Source organism: Aphelocoma coerulescens, assembly GCF_041296385.1.
Source record: "Aphelocoma coerulescens isolate FSJ_1873_10779 chromosome Z unlocalized genomic scaffold, UR_Acoe_1.0 ChrZ, whole genome shotgun sequence".
Taxonomy (NCBI): domain Eukaryota; kingdom Metazoa; phylum Chordata; class Aves; order Passeriformes; family Corvidae; genus Aphelocoma; species Aphelocoma coerulescens.
The window spans coordinates 23,863,000-23,882,598 of record NW_027184085.1 but is presented as its reverse complement, the minus strand read 5'-3'; the positions used below and the strand labels follow the sequence as shown (position 1 = coordinate 23,882,598).

General features: G+C 41.2%; 1 protein-coding gene across 7 annotated transcripts in view; it reads left to right on the top strand.

Annotated features, from left to right (window-relative positions):
* IQGAP2 (IQ motif containing GTPase activating protein 2) overlaps positions 1 to 19,599 on the top strand; it is a 124,404-nt gene that overhangs the window by 51,455 nt on the left and 53,350 nt on the right. For all 7 annotated transcript variants that reach the window (XM_069002207.1, XM_069002206.1, XM_069002205.1 and 4 more), the window contains exons 3-5: positions 13,166 to 13,322; positions 14,457 to 14,534; positions 16,270 to 16,346. In XM_069002207.1, coding sequence (XP_068858308.1) covers positions 13,166 to 13,322; positions 14,457 to 14,534; positions 16,270 to 16,346 — 312 coding nt within the window. The remainder of the gene's footprint in view (positions 1 to 13,165; positions 13,323 to 14,456; positions 14,535 to 16,269; positions 16,347 to 19,599) is intronic.

The window sequence follows — 19,599 nt, the reverse complement described above, 5'->3', positions numbered from 1 at the left end:
ATTCTCCAGTTACTATTTCAGGTAATGATGTAGTTACCCCAGGTTTGTTCCACCTTTCCAGAGGCTTAGTTTATGTATTTTGGGGCCTGGGACAACAAGGTGTCTTTGAGTCCAGGCCCAGAGAGGATTTGTTATGTCTAACAGTAGGTAACAAGCTATGTGAAGTTTTTAGAGTTACACGCTAAACCAGTACAGGGTCTGAAAATGTAAAAGCTAAATCCTAAGGCATCAGGTTTCCCTTATCTAGTTTCTACTGTGGTTGGCTCTTCCTGTCCATTTCTCTTGTTGACAGGAACTGTTTGGCATGGTGGCAGCTGCACTTCTCTTCCTCTCCCCTATGGCAGTTGTTTTCCCAGCACTGGTGTATGACCGGTGTCTCCACACTCTGCATTGCTGTCTTGCTTGCTGCCACCGTGCAGGCTGGCTGGTTTGTACTGCCATGAAAGCCAGTAGCATCAATGCCCTCCTGCAGGAGGCTTCACACAGCCCACGATGGTCAGGCTCTGCAGGCTGCAACTGCCAGTAGCTCAGAACACCTGTGCATACAAAAATATGCTCTATGAATTATAGGGGAAAGTGGGGATCCAGTTTTTGTGGTGGCTTCTGGGCATAACTGCAGCAGTATCTTCTTAGAGTGCATGAATGGCACTGTGCAGGTGCTGTACTTGACTGGGATAAAGAGTAGAGGAATGGGCAGAGAATGAAGGCGAGCAAATTTTCAGGTGAAAATGGCAACCTAAGTCGCTTAGGTCTCAGTGGAGGGCTGAGAGTTAACAAGTTGTGATGGTTTGCTGATTAACTTGATCAAAGTAACTAGGTCATTAATAGGCTTGGCAACAAGGTAAATTAACTTAAAATATCTTTTGGTTCAAGTTCACAGGTACAGGGGTTTTTTTTTTCTGTGTTAAATTGTTAGCTGGCTGCAGATTAGAGACCCTGAGAAAGCTGCTGTTTATGAAGAAAAGTAGGAAAGTGCTCCTGTAAAGCATTGTGGTGTTTTTACTCTGGTCGTCTTTTTGTGATAACAGTAAAGGGAGGTGTACCACCCTAAAAATTAGTTTCCTAATGAAAGAGGGCTGATAAGGATGCCTGGGTGTCTACCCTGTGTTTCACTTTGATTTCAAAATAAAAATGATTGTCACTACATCCATTTTCTAATACAGAAGTTTTTATGTTAATTTCTGTGCCTGAAAGCTCTTGGAGGTGGTACAGGGCTATTTCCAAAAAGGGCACTGTGTTGGTTGAAAAAGTCTCTATTGAGCTTCTCTGCAGCAGTTTTTATTTTTCAGAAACTGCTTCTATAGAAATCGATGAGCAAACCATTGTCTAGAGTTTATGCAGCTAACAATTTGCTAGAGGGCTAGAGCATGCTGAAACCTCTCTGGAAACAGAGTTGTAGTACATAAGCTCCATGAATTTTGAATTCAAACCATTTGAATGGTTTGAAATAGTCCCTAAAACTTGTCAGTTTTTCTTTTGGATTTTGAAATTCTTGCATTTTTATTTCCTCTTTGTGCACGAACAGGGAAACAAAGAACAACTTTGTTTTACATTTTATCACTTTGCATAAAACTCTGTGGTTTCTCGTAAGTAGTCTCAAACATCCAGAATAGAGCTTAAGAAGACTTTTCTTGCATATGGCATCTTGTGTTTAAACAACGTGACCAGTAATGGTGATAGCATTCTGGCTGGGGTTGTGTAGCTGCTGTGTGCTCCACTTGGCTTGGGCTACCACTGGCAAGGAATCGCCTGCCGCTTTGCTTTTCTGCTGCTGGTTGACACAATGATGCTGAATATCCAGAGGCATTCATGGCTTGCCTGAGTGGCAGCTGCAGCGGGAATGGTGTTACAGGACATGAGAGCTTGGGTCAGCCGTGGATGTGTGGTTCTTGTGTTACTGGGTCAGCTAGCCAGACAATGATGGCTGCCTGGGGAGGGGAGCCAGCCAACAGTGTAGGTGCTGATAGATGGTTTGCTCATTCAAAACACTGAAATACTTCTTGTTTTTTGACAGGATAGAGGAAAATATTTTTGTACTCTGGTACTTGGGGTCATGGTGGTCGCAGGGGAGGGTGTCCTCAATTGGTTCTAGATTCTGTAAGGCAGACTTGATAACACCACTGATGTGTTTGTGGCCTTTGAACCAAATGGTGTCCCAGTAGCCTGCTTTTGCCAGTCCCTAATATCTTGTCTGGTAACTGGAAGGCTCTTAGCTGATTAAGTATTCTTTGTACCTCTCTTACTGTCTTGGGTAACTTGAATACTGGTGCATAGATGGTAGGTAGATTCTTATCACTTGGTGAGTACTCTGATAGGGGTATATCACTATTTGCTCTTGGAGAAGAGATTGTCTTGTGTACACGGATGTTGGGGATGGTGATCTCAAAACCCTTAAACTGAAGTACTGTCACCAGACACTGGGTATTTGTTGCATGACATGATTAATTGCACTGTTAAATTTTTACCATGCTGATTACAATCAGCTTTTTTTCTTCCTAGTCTAACCTAGTCTTTGAAGTAGAGTTTAGCTTTCACGCTACCTTAATGCATTAATATAATTCCTTAGTACATTCCTCGTTCCAAGGGAATATTTTAGAGTTTTGCAGCTAAAACCTCTTGTTCTACCACTTAATGTCTCCAGTCCATTTTCTTAAAGAATTGTTTTATTGCTTTATCTTGAATGCTATCTAGAAAGATTTGCTTGAGCTGCCAATGACTATTGTAGTTATATGTTCTCAAGAAGAATTCCAACTTACACTGCAAAAATTTCAGACAGTTCTTCACCAAGAGCCCATGTCTACATATCATATAGAAATTTGGGTTGTGACCCTTAGTGTAAAGCAGTGCTAACTGTCTGCCTCAGCTCTCTGAACAAAACACAATGTAGTTTTGAAACCAGCAAAAAGATATGGTCCTGGAGGATCCAAAGCTTTGTTCAGCAGTTATTGGCTTATGTTCTGATGATAAAGGCGAGGCTGAAGAGCACTCAATATTTTTGCTGTTTTCTCTTACAGAGAGGCTGCTTATGTTCACCAGTGTAAAGCAATACATTAATTCCTTTGGTTGGCATTTCTTTGTGGATTATTAAATGCTGTTATACTGCTCCCTGAATTTTCCTCATCTATACCAGACTTGATTTGTATGCATATACTTCTCGGAATTTTATAGATTGTTATTAACTAGGTAGGGGAGTACTGTCTCTCCAGCCATGGAAAGTGGAGGAGAGCATTTCTTGCATAATCATGGGAAGAAGTAAACAGGAAAAGGCAACTGTAGGTGCTGTGCATGGCATGTCTCACCTAAATGCCTTGGTTTTAACTTTATTCCTCAATCTTGTGTTTCTTTTTGACACGGGACCAAGTTTAAACTCCTTGTTGCAGTTTTGTAGAGTTTACATAACACTAAACACTTTGAACAACAGTTCAGCCTTTCACAAGATGGCTCTTTCAGTCTTTTCACTTCTTTAACATCTTGTTCTCTCATCTGTGTCTTTTAATTCTGACTTGGCTGCTGTCCCGCACCTTTCTTTAAAAGTTGCAGCTGCCTGTCTAGTAGATGTATTTCTAGGGTTTAGTGGTTTCTATACCTGCAGACTTCCTGCTAGTTGCTTTCACAAAACTAACCTTTGTCAGATATTAGACAGAAAAATATAAATGTCCATGTCTGATCCAGTGGATTTGAACTGGTCAAGGTGTCAGAACAGCACTCTGCATCCTGCTATGCTCAAATTCAGTTTCCTCCCCTGCCACAGGTCTTCTCTGTGGCCTCGATGAATCTTTAGTCTGTGCCTTCTTTGGGGGTTTCTGCTGACCCAGCTGCACTAGTTGCCAATGTGCAGGTCTGCAGGCAGAGCTGTGTCCTTCTGTTGCTGGTCCTGAATCACAGCCTTGGCTTTAACACTTTTGCACACTGTAAAAGCTTCTGTGTTGAACCTGCACTGGAGCTACTTCCCTGGGTCACTTTTTTTCCTTAGAAAAGTGTGATGACTGTAGGCATGGTGCTAATGCTTATGCCTGTCCTCTCACCTGCAAAGAAAGGCAATAACACATCCCTCTGAACACCTGAGGACTAATACTTGCATGGAAGGCACTTTGCAGTGGTAAGGGGCAAGCACATATAATAGTAGATTGTGATGTAAAAACTGCTGTATTACTTGGTTTTCTTAGATATCGTTCCATGTGTGGCTAGTTTGACAGCCGCTAGAACCAGCACTTCTGATGATGTGGTGGATTTTGGGAGAGGGTTAACAAAAGATGCATGTTCTCTAATGGACAGGTGTGGTTTAGTTTTGGTAGAAGCTTCATCAAAATGATTATTGGATAGATCACTTCACAGAGACTACAGCTCTCTTTTCTATGGATTTGGATAGGAATAACTGCCATGGCAGGGTGTGGACTTTGGGTAAAGACAGTGATTTAAGATTAGTGGGACTATCGTGTGAGGAAAGTGTGAGGATTAGCTCAAGGACTCATTATTGGTTATTTTACTGCCATATTTCTGAGGCTTACCAAGGGCATGTATCTTCTGCCACTCTTCTGCTGAAGCAGATTGCTTGGAATACTATGAGATTATTCAGGCCAGAACCTTTTAAATTGGTAAGTCTAAAATACCATATGCTGTTTTAAGAGGGTGCCCTAAACTGTATTACTGTACTGTAGCTATAGAAGATGTAACAGAGCAAAGCAAACTGCTGTAGCATGTAGCAAGACAGTATAATGTGCAAGTCTAAACTACAGTCTGCTCAGTGTTTTCCTAAAGCAAACATGGTGTGTTTGGGGGGAAAAACTTGTTTTGCAACATTTCCACACATACAAATGCTGCACTGTATAAATGCTTTTATTGTTGTGTCTGCTTCCGTTTATCAAATCAGTGTCTGTACAGATTTGTGGAAAACTAAGTTTAGATTAATTCATGTACCAAATTAATCTTCTTTACAGAGAAAAGCATTGTTTTATTTGTAGGGAAACCCTTTATGTCTGTATGTGGGACTTGTTACAGAGCTTGTGTCTGCATTACCTAAATTTCATTAGTGATTTAAGTCTGTTATCTGTCTGAAATTATGCTATCCAGGGACCACTGAGCCACCACTGCCCGACTAACACAGGAAATACTTGTGATTCTGCTGTTGTGTCTCTGCTGCCTATTGGAAGAGAAGGCTATTAAAACTGGTATAGACACTGCAGCTGGGTGATGCATGTCAATCTGAGTTGTGTTAACTTAGTTGCACAGGTTTTGCATGATTTTTAGGAGAGGACTGTTCTGTTCCATCCTTTTTTTTCCCCTTTTCATTCAAATCAAAATCCAGTTCTTCACATAAAAAAGGGATACTTCAGACTGTACATTTCAGCAGATACTTTTCCTCTCTTGAGACCTTTGATCACAGACTTAATAATTCCACCTCACTTGTTCACATAATCTGTTGAGTACTGTTGTTTCTGCTTAGAAGAATTATGTGATGTGGAGATACTTACAGCTTTTTCCTGGCTAGGCTTGTAGTTCAGTGCCTTAGAAAGCCTCGGGCAGCCTAGAGAGGTAGCACGGGCAATCCAGCATTTCAGTAGCTCTAAAAGCAGCAATAGTAGCTGCAAAGCTGATACCACCAGCAGAAGCAAAGAGGGAGAAATACAGCTTTTGGTTACCAATTCCTGCAATTAGAAGCTTTCAAATAGAAACAGAGACAAGATGTTCGCAAAAAGGGTGCAAGCCAAAGAGGCCGGGCCCCCTCTTGGTCCTTTCTTTTATTGGGAGAAGGGGAAAGGGGAGGACTGGGGGCATACCCGGGGTGACCGGCCAATGAGACACTGCTAAAGAGTTTGAGTTACATTTGGTTTTGCCTGCATTTGGAACAAAGGGCTTCAGAGCACATGACAGAGACAAGTGTCTTGGGGAAGGGAAGCTCGGAACAGGCAGCAGCAATGTGAGGTCTCTTAGGGAGACATACTTGCTGTGGTTGTTCAGTCTCCACCACCATGGTGAGCTCCCTTCCTGGCACTGCTCTCTTTACTGCCTCTTCAGCTTTCTTCGCCAAACCCTGGCACCTTGGAGCCAGGCCAAGAGCGGGGGGGAAAAGATGAGGCATCTCTGCTGCCATCAGCCTGAGCTTTGCTGGCCCCCCGCTCAAGGACCATTATCTCAAATAGCAGTCCTGGAGTTTGCGGTTGATACCCGGTGCTAAATCGTAATGTCTCTGCAAACAGACATGGCAGCAAAACAAAGCCTTGCTGGTTGCTAAGGTTGAGGACTGTCCTGAAACACATGCACATGTGTTGCTGTTGTCAGTTGTGGTGTTGCTGGAGAGTGTTTTTTCCCTCACCAAAAGACTGCCGAGTAAACAGCGCTTGGCTGCTGCTGGGTGCCCTGCAGCCTTCAATGGCCGTGGGGCCGTGTCGGGGCTCCAGAGCCAGCTTTCTGAGCAGCACCTTGCCTTGTGGACTTTAATCACTGATTAACCTGCATAAAGGGTGGCTGGAGTAAAACAGATTAAACCAGCATGTAGTATCTGTGCTGCCATCTTGTGCACCAGAATTTTATAACACCTTTAAGATTATTTTGTAAATATGGCAGTGTTGTCATGGCAGCAGAAATCTGGTGTGGAAAAATGTTGCTGACATGATTTATTGCTGGTTTAGTGTGCTGTGCAGGTCAGGCAAGGCGTCACTGCTCCTAGCTTCTGCTTATCTGAATTGAATAGGAAATGCATCAAGAAGGGCTTTGATCAGGGAAATGAATGTCGCAACAAACTTCACGCTGGCATGCACAGCTCAACTAAATGCAGTAATGTGCAGTGAGATCTGTATTGTTTTAACATTTATACACAAAGAATCCACACATGAATGTTTCATAGTTTTCACTATAGCTCTTGCTGAAAGTCAGTATCCTCCCTGGTGAAATCATGATGGTAGAAAACTGAGATGCTGTTAAATCTAACACTAGCTGGAGACTCAAAGATATGCAGCTTTGAATTTGAACCAGCTTATGGAAGTGTAAAAAAACTGACAACTGCAAATTAATCCAAAATTCTTGCTAAAGGATTTGAAACTTTCTTTATGTGCTGAAGTTCTGAGATCTTGTGTAGCCGAGTGATTCATGGTGTCCTCCATGTTGCTACCTTCATGTTACTTCTTGTATGTAACATGAGAGAACTGGTGACTGGAATGACCTACATCATACCTTCCTTCACCCTACTGCTGTGGTGACCCACAATTGCAAAATTTTATTTATTTCAGACAAGATAAGTTCTTAGGATGGGTAAAACTTTAGATGCAGTAGAGGCTGTCTCTGGAGTATGAATCTAGAGCTTCAAATTTAGAAGATTGTTTCCAGGGTGCCTGGCTCCAGGAGTAAGTTGGCATCAGAGGACTATAGCTCTGACTTGAGCTAAGGCTCCCATGTGTAAGGAATGTTTGGGGCTGAATGCACCAGAACATGAGGGGGGGGGGGGGGGGGGGGGGAAGGGTGTGAAGAAAGCAATTTTTTCAGCTACCCACTCTATTTCCGCAGCCTCAAAATCAAGCCTCCAAGGCTGTGCACTTTTTTATACAACTCACAGCTTTTGCCATGATGGTATTCAAATTGTATTGTATCTATTTGCATGGGATAGCTGGAAGCTTTGCATGGTTTTCCTCTGGAAATAACCCATGGCTGTTTGTGAAATAACCTTTTCCTAAGTTTTCTGGTTTAGGAGATGTATCATACTAAAGCTTGCAGTATAATGAGAACAAATTCCAAAGTTAACATACAGGTTTTCTTTATAAACAAATCAACAATACCACCACACCACTAGTCAGCCAAGGAACACACCTAGGTTGCTTTGGCTGCTGTCACCATCCTTTATAAAGCAATATTTAAGGGAATGTTGGCAGCTAAATGAAAATTATATATTTTTTTTAAGCAAATGAAGATTTAAGAGCTGAGATTTCTTAACATATCTGTAGATTCAGAAACTGGAGACATAGTAGTGTGGAATTTTAAATGATGAGCTCACATGCTTCAGGCTGTTGTATATTTCTGAGCATGTCCAAGTAAAAGTTTTGACTTAAACCACTTCCACCACTTCACAGACATTTAAAGCTAGAATCTAACATTTTGCATTGGGTCTGATTGTGGTTACTAGTATTCTCTAGCAGCAAGATTTTTTCCTTTGGAACAAATTGGCCACATTGTACTTTGTAGGGCAGCAGTCTGTTTCACTTGTGCTGAAGTAGACTGAAAGGCTGTGGTTGTGAGCCAGAGAGGTAATAAATGAGAGGTAACTTATGTTTATCTTGTCTTCACTACACCTTTTCCATAGCAGCATGTAGTGTTCTGAGCTGTGACTCTGGAGTCCCATGTTTTCTTCTTTGAAGGTCTGCTCCCCATAAACCTGGTGCCCTTGGTTCTACATCTTGAGGCATAAATCTGAAAGGGCAGGGCAGCAAAAGTATAAGTTTCACTGCAAGATTGTGTGCCAAACGTGATGGACTTTGGGTGGGTTGTAAAACATACTCTCTCTTCTCTGCTGAACGTTGACTCCAGCATTTCCAATCTCTTGACCTGTGTGTGTACTTTGCTCACCACACAGACTGTCAATGATGTCTTCATAACTGGTTAAGTTTGTAGTGCAGCACTGTGTCTTCCAGTTCCCTTGACCTTGCCTTGAATGAGATTCAGCCGGGGGGTTTTGTTTTAAAATGCAGTGTGAGCTAATTGTACTGCTGCTGTTCTCACAGAAAGACAGAATGGTTAAGGTTGGGAGGGACCACAGTGGGTCACCTGGTCCAACTTCCCTGCTCATGCAGGGTTATCCCAGAGCACATTGCACAGGATTGAGTCCAGCCAGTTCTTGAATATCTCCAGTGAGGAGATATCCACAACTTCTCTGGGCAGTCTGTTCCAGTACATAGTCAAATGTGGAAACAGGATCTCCTCGTAAGCAGCATGCTGTTTGCTGCTCTTGAGTCTGGTATAGAAGGTGTATTGTTATCTTGCCAGAAATTCACTGCTGAACAGCTCTGCCATGGGTTGTCAAGAGTTAAAACAGAACTGAGCAAAGCAAAAGGGAATTGTGCCTCAATATTCATTCCTGGCTGACTCTCTAGTACTATGTATTGGAACTAAAGTTTTGGAGATACATTTTCATTGATCAGATCTACGTTTGCTTTTTGTCTAAGGCAAATCCTTTGTTTCTGTGTTGGCAAGTACTGCAGTATTACAAAAATCAAAGTGGGCTGTACTTATGCATTCCCAAGTATCTCTCCTTAGGAAAATGCCTGTTTATGCATATTTTATCCGAACGGTAAGACTATAACTGGCATGGGTAGCGCTGTAGGACTGTCTGAAGGATTAATAATTTTAGATGAGCTTTGGTGATGCTGTATGCTTTACTCTGCTTCCTGAGGCTAACTTTTGCCCCTCCACCATGGAGCAGGGTTTGGGTTTAGCTTAAATGAGTGACCAAATGAACCATCATGGTCACCACCGTCAGTTTTTCATGGTCTACCTCAGTCACTAAGTTAGGGTTGTTAAAAGCACAGTTACAAGATCATATTGTTGAAAAAGGATGGTAGAAACGCATGTGCACATTTGATAGCTATAATAGCCTTACTCTACAACTTGATACTGAAGGAAAACATACTGTCTGAGATTGACTTAGAGACACCTCATCATGTGTATCAGTGGTATTTACTACTTCTTTTTGGGCAACAGTTTCTGCAACAGACTTAAATGTGTGCTGATGCTGCAGTTCTGTGTGCTCAGGAAAACAGTGGGTGAGCCAAAGGCAATGCTGCTTCTTTAGCCCTGAAGAAAAAGAAATTGCTCCAAAGGTATCTCTAAATCCTTACTGTCATGTGGATATCCTCTGTTTCACTTAAAGAAACAAAAGTAGAAGGATTTCTGGTTTTCTCAGTCTGGTCTGCTCCTGCTGACTGTACCATGTTATATAATAACCTTCATAAACTCACCAAACTATGTCTTAAAAAGCAGAACCTCACAAGGTTTGAAGTAGTGGTTCTTTCTGTTTAAAACCATAGTTGCCTTTTGGCTGAATCAGTGTAAGGGGAACAAAACTTCTGTAACTGCAAAAAGCATTGGGGAGAAAAGTGCTATAAATAATGTTGGTTGACAGGAAGCTCAACATGACCCAGCCATGGGCACTCACAGCCCAGAGAGCCAAACGTGTCCTGGGCTGCATCCAAAGCAGCGCGGCCAGCAGGGCCAGGGAGGGGATTCTGCCCCTCTGCTCTGCTGAGACCCCACTTCCAGTGCTGCTTCCAGCACAGGAAGGATATGACTTAGTCCAGTGGGTCCCAGAGGAGGTTTGCAAAACTGATCAGGGAGCTGGAGCACCCCTCCTGTGGGGACAGGCTGAGAGAGTTGGAGTTGTTCAGCCTGGAGAAGAGAAGGCTCTGCAGAGTACTTGCAGCACCTTCCAGCTGTTTGCATAACTGAGTTACAAGGTTGTTTGTATACTAGCAGGATTTAATTAAAATCCTGAGGTTTTTCCTTCCTTAGATTAAACATGTGCAAAACACAGTAAATCTTTTCACAGTAGATCTTGTTGTAGCTAAGTTCTGCAACTTCCAGACATCAGTAAAACATATATTATATGTAATACAGCTTGTATCAGTGTTCTCAGTCTTGGACACTGATTACCAAATGCTGTAAGTTATAGTTGCCGTATTGCAGACCCCTAATTTTTTCTAGAGTAGATATAACTTTTAGATTTTTGGCTATAAATGGAAAGAAACTTTACATCTTTCAGGTCTGCTCCACTTAGTTCTCTCTATAGTTTTTCCCCCTCCTTTTTTCACTGACTTACTAACATGCTCCTTCTTAAAAGATTTGTTCTCTTGTATGTTTATCTGGACTTGTGGTTTGACAGGTGTATTCTACATTATTTTTTTTTCTTCTTTCTTCTTTCATTGCATCCTCATACTGTTTCCAGGTTGCTCCTCAGGGTACTGCATTTACCCTTTAGACACCGTAGCCTCCCTAACTAGAACAGAAGGGTTCCGGATTAATTTTAAAGGCTTATCACCATGCTGGGAAAAAACCCACAACAGTTTTACTGTTGTTGAATTACAAGAAGTTTGAAAAGCTTTCACTTTGGATCAGCATCTCATTTAGAGCTCAGGGAATGACTCAGTTTTATATATAAGTAGTAAATTTTTGTACTGGAAGGAAGAAAAATTGCAGGTGGGCACATGTGTGTATCTTCAAAAACAGTTCCAATGCAGTAGCTTTCTGTTGCCCTGGACATAAGATATTAGAAAAGTCTTTTCACAAGAAAACTGAGAATTTGAAGTGCAAAGAATACAAAATGCTGCTCTGGGAACACTGTTCATATCTCTGGAGATGATCCATTGAACAGCAGAGTCATCTGTGGCTCATGGTGAATACCTGCTCTGGCTCAGCAAACTCCTGCTGCTTATCTGTACAATTCTTTTTCTAGAAGACACATTCTAGGAAATAAATTCTATAGGAAAAGCTAACTGGCTCAGGTAAAAGCCATATGTGCCTGGAAGTACACTTTCTTTGTATATTCTTCCTTGTCTTCTTTGGAGAAGACAAGTATGATTCCTTAGAGTATAAATCTATTTGGTCTATAAAATGTCATTAGTAAGGGTGACTTTTGGGACCCTTGGCATGGACCCATAATACACAAACATGCAGTGCAGGATAAAGCTGGGAAACTCATCAGGAATATGATTCTCCTTACTGAAGCAGCTTTTGTACTGCAAAATACAGTTCTCCTAATGACACTTGCTTAGTGCAGTTTTTTGTAATATTGTGTCGGATTTATGGATGTTGGTTTCCTAAACAGCTATTCAGGTAGTCTGTGCTTCAGTGAAACAACTTTCATATGTCCTGTAACAAATCCAAAAGTAGAATGGAGTAGAACATTTGTCTAGAGTTTTAATGTGACACAAAATGATGTAGTGAGCTTTCTTCTACTCCATGGTGAAGTAAAAACTGGCTCATTTTCAACTTGGATCCAAGATTTCAGGTTTCTGAAGTCACCCCTATGGAGGTGATGTCAGATTTGTAATGCTGTCTTGCTTAAACTGATCCTGCCTTAGTTACAGTAAGCAAAGTGAACTAATGTCTTCAACTTTATTCTTGCCTTTCAGCTTTTTTATTTGTATTGATATTAATGTCCTAAAACCATGAGAGATTGACTAAGCAAATTAAAAAAAAAAAATTCTGGGAGGAACTAAGCAGATTTAAAGCTCTTGTAATGTGATTTAGCTGCTGGAAATAAGAATAATAACACAGGGCCAAAACACTTAGACCACCAATGTAAGGAACTTCTGGTCCAGTGATTATGACACAAATCTTTTTCAGAAGGGCTTTGGAAGCAATTTCTCTTGGCTACTCAATATAAGCATACTACATAATATGGTTTCATATCTGTTATTTGCCTTCTGAACTGGTTATGTATTCAATTAATACTGTTTTGTCTCCTGCCGTGTCTATCACATCTTAAATCTCAAACACACAACTAGTTTAGCACCTTGCAGGATTTAGTCACTGTCACTAACAAGAAGCCATGTTTCAGCCTACTTACTGCCAGGCAGACCTCAAATGCATGAATTACCTTGGGCTTTTCAACAAAACCCTCACTCCTCCCTCCAGCACCAGTACCGCGTTTCATGGGTGAGAGTGCAGAACTCCCTTGCAGGAAGGAGGATAATCTGCAGGGGTGCTCTGTACTGTGGTGGGCATTGCTGCAAGGTCATGTTGCAGAGCACATTGGCTACAGGAACCTGCCTCACCCAGAACATTGCTGTCCTTGATGTTCAGAAGGTTCAGCACTGGTGTAGAAATCAGAGTTTTTTTAAATGTAAACATCAATAATACACAATGCTCCACATTTTCTTCTCGTTTTCAGCTTAAATTATGGTTTCTTCATAAGCCTAGTACTGTTTAAAAGATTTGAGTTAGATCCCTTGGAGTATGAATACCTCAAAGCATGCTGTTTGCTTATTGGTGGGTCCCAATCACAGATACGACTCTCTAAGCCTTTTGATACGCCATGCGAATGAATATGTGGACTTTCTCCTTAGCCCTTGTCCTTCTGTTATAATTACATTGTGGTGGTGACATTTAAAGTATGATAGTTGTAGGCAAAAGCTGTCACTCCTATTAAAATACTACTAACAATGTTTCTCAAATGTCTCTGTAGATGGATGGAGGTCTGTTTGGACGAAGAGCTGCCCCCAACTACGGAACTGGAAGAAGGCTTAAGAAATGGTGTTTACCTTGCCAAGCTTGCGAAATTCTTTGCACCTAATGTGGTGTCAGACAAAAAGATCTATGATGCGGAGCAGTCACGCTACAAGGTAATAACTTTCTCAGTTCTCTCACCAAGATGGCAAAACCCAGTAATGTTTGTCTTCCAGCTCTTAAAGATTCCTAAGCATGGCTAGTTAGTTTTCTGTATCTCTCTTTTAAGGCTGTAGAGACTAGATGGAAGATGCACAGCTGTAAGAAGCCTGTATGATAAGTTAGAGATATTTTGCCCATAGAAAAATTGTTTTGGTGTGGCTTCACATTTTTAAAACTGCACAAATTACACTTCTGGCTCCAAGGAGAACATGAGCTTTGCAATTAATAAAGTTATTTCTCATTAGTAATAGAAGTCAAAAGCAATTTGGTAACTATTTCAAGCTTTCTTCATCTTAGAATGTGAGCATATCTGACATTCACTTCATTAGATCTGTGTTTATTTTATCAGCTTTAACTATGAGAAGCAAAAAGCAAGCTACCAGTAAATGAGCTTAGCTTGCTCCCTGCACAGGCTTTTGCTAGCTCCGAGGACCTGGATAATACAGAAATATATATTCATACACATTAGTCCCACTATGGAAAGCATTATCTCAACATGTAGAGGGGGCAAAAAAAAAAAGGTTAAGAATTCCAGTTACATTTAAATGTTTCTCTTGAAAATCTCCAAAACTTCAGAGATTCCTTTTTCCCTTTGCTCTAAAAGATAACATTGAAAATAAAATAAAAATACTTTCCCACTTTATTCTTATGCTGCTGTCATAGGCTTTAGGGAGGGTCAGGTATTCAGGTAGAACTGAAGAAATCCAAGACCTCCTTATCTGTTCTTTATGGTAGTTACTATAGTGTTACTATTTCTGTATTTTGGTTCCTGGTATTTGACATCCAGCCTCTACTCCCAAAGAATACTGAAGGACTGTATAAATTTCTACTTCAATCACAGTCTGCCCTGATCCATACAAATCTGGCTTATGTAATGTGAAAGAATGAGCTGAACTCAGTGTGGAGCTGTTGATGTGTTAGAATGCTTCATTAGCAAAATTGAAGCTGTTACACTTTGGTCTCCAGGTTCAAATAAGCAAAAATTCCTTGAACTCAGCTTCAGGATATAAAACTGGGAAACAACAGGAGGATCAGTAAGTAGAGAATTTGCTTAATGTGACTTTAATAATCTCCTATGTTTCTAACAGAGATCTGGCCTTCATTTTCGGCACACTGACAACACTGTGCAGTGGTTAAGAGCAATGGAGTCCATTGGTCTGCCTAAGGTAAGCCTTTAAATTTCAGCAAAGAAAGTGGCTGAAATCATTGGCTTACTGAGATCCCCTTTCATCTGCTTGAGCATAAACAGTTCCTTACAGTAAGTCCACAGGGAAGGGGTAATTCAAAAAACAAATTGAGGAGAAGGTAATGTGGAAAGCAATGGGAGTGTCAGTCCTGTGTTGCTGCTCCCGGTGTGTGGGCTGAGGTGGGGGGACACTAGCAGTGTTTGAGCTGCATCTTATTGCTAGTGTAGTCTCTGGGGGGGAGGCCCTGAAAGGAATATGTTTTAAAACAAAAAACTTAAATATTTGCTTCCTTTAGGTTACCTCTTCACATCGTGCCTCTTGCTGCCTCTTCCTCTTACTGTACGTCCCAGTTTCTCTGCCTCTACCCTGTTTCCAGACTGTTCTTGCACCCTTCAGTGCATCTGCGTGACTGTGCTGCTGCTCTTCTTCCACCAGCTGCTTTCTTGGGTCACCTCTTACATTTATCTTCCTCCTTGTGGGTCTTCACTTGTCATCTCCCCCCTCTGCTGCTGTTTCTGGGCACCAGTGAGTCTATTTTGGATGAAAATCCTTTAAGAAAGGGCTGTGTGCAAACACCCATGCTGCTTGTTTGTACATTTTGGTGGCCACACGCAGCCTGAGGCGAGCAGCTCCCACTCCAGGGTGCCTGGGGGCCAGCAGCCCGGTGCTGCCTGAGGCACTGTGGTCAGGCACAGTGGGGATGCTCAGGCAGCTGCTTGAAGGGCTACATGGGCTAATGGTCAGCTACTGTAGGCAAGTTCACTGCAGGCAACCTCATTGCTGGTGCCCATAACCGGGAAAGGACACTCATGACTGCCATCACAAATGCCAGGGAGATGGGAAGGCATCCTGCCTTTTCCAGATCAGGCTTTTTTTTTCCAGTTGAGTCCTTGAGCCTTCTGTTCAGCTGGCTGATTTCCACCCTGCCATCCCTCCTCTGAAAGATTATGTTTCTGTTGCAGAGGATGGTCATGGCCAAAAGTTTTCCCAATTTCCCCTCACAAAGCTGTTTTGAGCAAGTGATGAAGAGGGCACTGTACTCCTGACTTACTCAGTCTGGTCCTATTAACCATAGGACAGTGCAGCCCCGAGTGACCAGCCTGGGCTGGAAGCATGCTGCCAACTCTCACGGTTAACTAAGTCTTTTTATTATATTTTTGTGGAGAAACAGTGTTTAGTGACTGGGACCAAGGCCAGGAACAAATTAGTGGTAGAACCAGAACTGGAACTTATGATGTGACTTCTTGGCTAAATTGCTTAATATTCCTCTCTCTCAATATCTTTCTTTGTAAATGATGTATTCACAAAGTTAGGGGTGCTGGCAATTAAAATTATGCAGTTTCAAACCATACTTGATAGGTTTGGTTTGTAATGAGGCTTTGCAAATTGTAACTGCGTTCCAGGTTTTGGGCGTCTGTAGAGGACAAGCACTACTGGCTGAGCTTATGCCAAAGGACATTTTCTAAAAATCTTGTTGAAATGCTGTCTGCTTATCTTCCTGTTTTCCCCTCTTATTAAATAGCTTTTATGCTTTATTAAGCTCCTCTTTATGAAAACTACTGATAAAGTTAAAATAGCATCAGAAGAGACGTGACTCATAGCTGTATAGAAGTACCAGCTGAAATTCTGTAAGTTTAAGGTATGGTTCTGCAGAGTAAATGTTTCTGCTCTGTAATAAGTCTTCTTATTTAACTGTGTGCTCTTTGCTTTTTAGATCTTTTATCCAGAGACTACGGATGTGTATGATAGGAAAAACATCCCTCGGATGATATACTGCATTCACGCTCTAAGGTAACTGCTGACAGGAATAAAAGTTATAGCATCTGCCAAAGCTAGGAGTGTAAGTCTTGAAATGGCTTTAGGGCAACCAGTATATCAAAATCTGTCAGAATTTAGAAGTTCATTAATTTTAAGTTGGAGACAAAAGTTGAATTTTGTCAGGGCATTGGCCAAGTAATTTTCAAAATAGAAACTAAGGGCTACTGAATTCAGCACACACATCCCTCTCTTGACAGTAAGTCGAGAGTAAGCGAGTGTATGCTCACTCACAAAGTGAGCATGCAATTTCAAAATGCATACTTCAACAGAAATCAAGCAAATTAACAGAAACGTAGCAAAACATTAGTGCAACCATGGATCAGACATGCTGATCAGAGTGAAAATAATGATGAACTGACATACTTCTGTCCCAAAACTGAAGCAATTACTTTATCCTGTGGTAATTTATGTAAAAATGAAACATTTTCAAAGATTTCAAAATACTGAGCAACTTGACTTCTAATGTAAAGTAAGAGCCTTTGACTACACCATTGAAAGTAGAGACTAAAATTTTTTCGTGTTCTGCCTTAAGGTTTTCTTGATGTTTAGCACAAAAACATCTGCCCTGTGCTGTCCCTGGTGTGAGAGACAGTGGTATTGGCAGACAGCTCCACTCTCCTGTGGCTCTTCTAGTTCACTTCCTGCACAGAGAGACCTTTCCCTTTCAATATTTTTTGGCACTAATCTTTCAGAGAACATAATTAACTTACACCCCAAACTCTCTTCTGTTTTTAATGGTGTTCAAAGGTACATCAGCTGCTCCAGGGCTAAAGACAGAAACTCTTCAATACTTGCTTTATTGAAACCTTTTTAGGGCTAATCCTTGAAATTGTGACCACTCTTGCACTCTGGGATGTGCAGTCACTCCCAATAAACAGGACTTACCACTAAAATTCACTGTATTTGCTTTATATGCCCGGTGTTCAGTTGACAGCCCAGTATATTTTTGCCATCTTTGACAAGAGTTGCTGCTTGAAATTATTATACTTGGTGTAATGTTACCTGGGAAGTGACTCCAGGACTACTTGAGGGTGGCTCTTGCCTGTAAAGAGGATCCATGGGGCTATAACCCTAACCAGGTCAGGCTGACTCAGTGGGCTATGTGCCCCCCCAGCTGTGTTATGGGCCAGCTCAAACGTTTTGCAGAAGGTGGAAGAACACATTTAATTTTTCTAGTATTTGCCCCTCATGTACATAGGACATATTAACTGTGAATTTGAATGCTACATAAACAACAATCCCATCAAATGCCTTCATAATATCTGCCTTATGATTGCAATGGCAATAACTCTCATCCTGAATTGAGGTTTACAATGGATCAAGCTATGGTAGAAATTTTCCTTTCTCCATTGACATGCCCCAGGATTTATGCCATTACCAGAATTAGTCTGTGTTGTCTCAGTTTTCACTTCCAAGTTTGTCCTGTTAAATTACTTTTTCTTGATGCATATCAACACAAAGCTCTACCCCTGTACTTCTGTACTTAGTATGATTTTTGTTTTTTAGTTCTGTTATTTTAGAAATGAACTTTATATCATACGTGTCATGCCACACTGAGAGGGATTAGGCCTGGAATGCTTTTATTTATGATGCTTTCCCATGAGGTTGTAGGCTCCTGTGCCTGCATCCTGTGCAGGATGTAAGAATAGAAGAAACAATGACTGAGCTTTATTTACTTCTATACCTTTTCCTAAAATGCATGCCATAAGTCCTTCACTGGAGTTTTTCAAATCAAACTCCAATCTCAGTACTGAATGGCACTCAGGCTACATTGAAAACTGTCTGGCAAAGAATAGAATTAAGGACAGGGCACTTTGCTTGGCCAGCCGTGTTCCCAGGTGGGTTGGCACCAGAGGAATGCTGAGCTGTCTCTGAAACATATATTTGACATCTGAAAATAGTAACATTTTGCAGGGAAAGTCATTGGCTGTTTATTATTTTGCTGATCTTTTGCTGCTAGGAGGCCTGAGGATAGATGGTTACTCTAAGCATGATGGTTTAGATATAGTTTTAGGATATGTTCTGATTCAAGTCTGAGGTTAAGACCATTGCACTTAAAGCATTTGGAATGACTTGTGCTGTCAAATACAACACAGCTCTGGCCAGGAAGGAGTGACTTAGCAAACTATTTCTTATTATATTCCTGTTGAATGTAATTACCTCTTGCTTTTCTCTTACTGAAACATCAATACTTAAAGTATTGACTGGGACCAAGGCCAGGAACAAATTAGTGGTAGAACCAGAATTGGAGCTTCTGGTTCCAACTTGAAAAATACAAAGGCGTAGGTTTCATTTATTGCACCGTTTTCCTTGTGAAAGCAGACTTGGATTTGTTCCTGCACTAAGTGAGGTTAAAACCAGCTTCATTTAAATTAAGATGCTAACAGTGATTCTTCTTCATAAATAGCAGTGCTTGGAGATATTTTTTCCCTGAAAAATTTAGTTTTCAAATTATATTTGCAAGAAGATCACTGCTACATCCTAGACAAACTATTCCTCTAGAAGCTGGACAGCTTCAAAACATTGTTTTCCTAGGAAGCAGCGGAATAACAAGCATGCCTTGAAAGAAAAAACATGCTGTTTTCAGATCTGTTTTTCACAGCATGTTATACATGAGCTAAGCATAAAACAAGTCCTGGGAACATCTGCCTGATATGAAATGCAGTTCTGTGTGGGTGATGCTTTGTATTGAAAGGAGTTTCACCTAGGAACTGCTCTTTCTCCTTTGTTTTTCCTTTGCTCCTGATGCCTCCATATTCAGTTTTCTTAACCACGAGGCCCCTGCTTTTGACTTCGTGTGTTTTCTGAGGTTCAAGTTACACAATAAAAGCATTAAGCAAGCTGTTTCAAGTGAAATTATATGCTAACTCAGAGTAGAAGTGTCTTTGTGTTCCCTGCAAGACTAGAAGAACATTTTCAGCACCATCTGGTGGTTAATAAGTTTATCCAAACAAAGGAGCGTAGGAAATATCACACATGGTTCGACATCCTTCTGGAAGTGCTGAACAGCAAAAAAAGTACTATTTAATGTTCATAGCACTCTTTCTTCTCGTATCTTTATTGTGATGACCCAAAAAAGAGTCAGCATAGTGATGCTGCTGATTTCCATAGCTGTTTGTATGACACTCAGCATTTCAGTCAGGATTTTGTCCCTGTCTCAAACTTGGAGCAAAATCTCTTTTTACCCAGAAAAGACTGGAAGGCAGACCAGGGTAACAGAGGAACC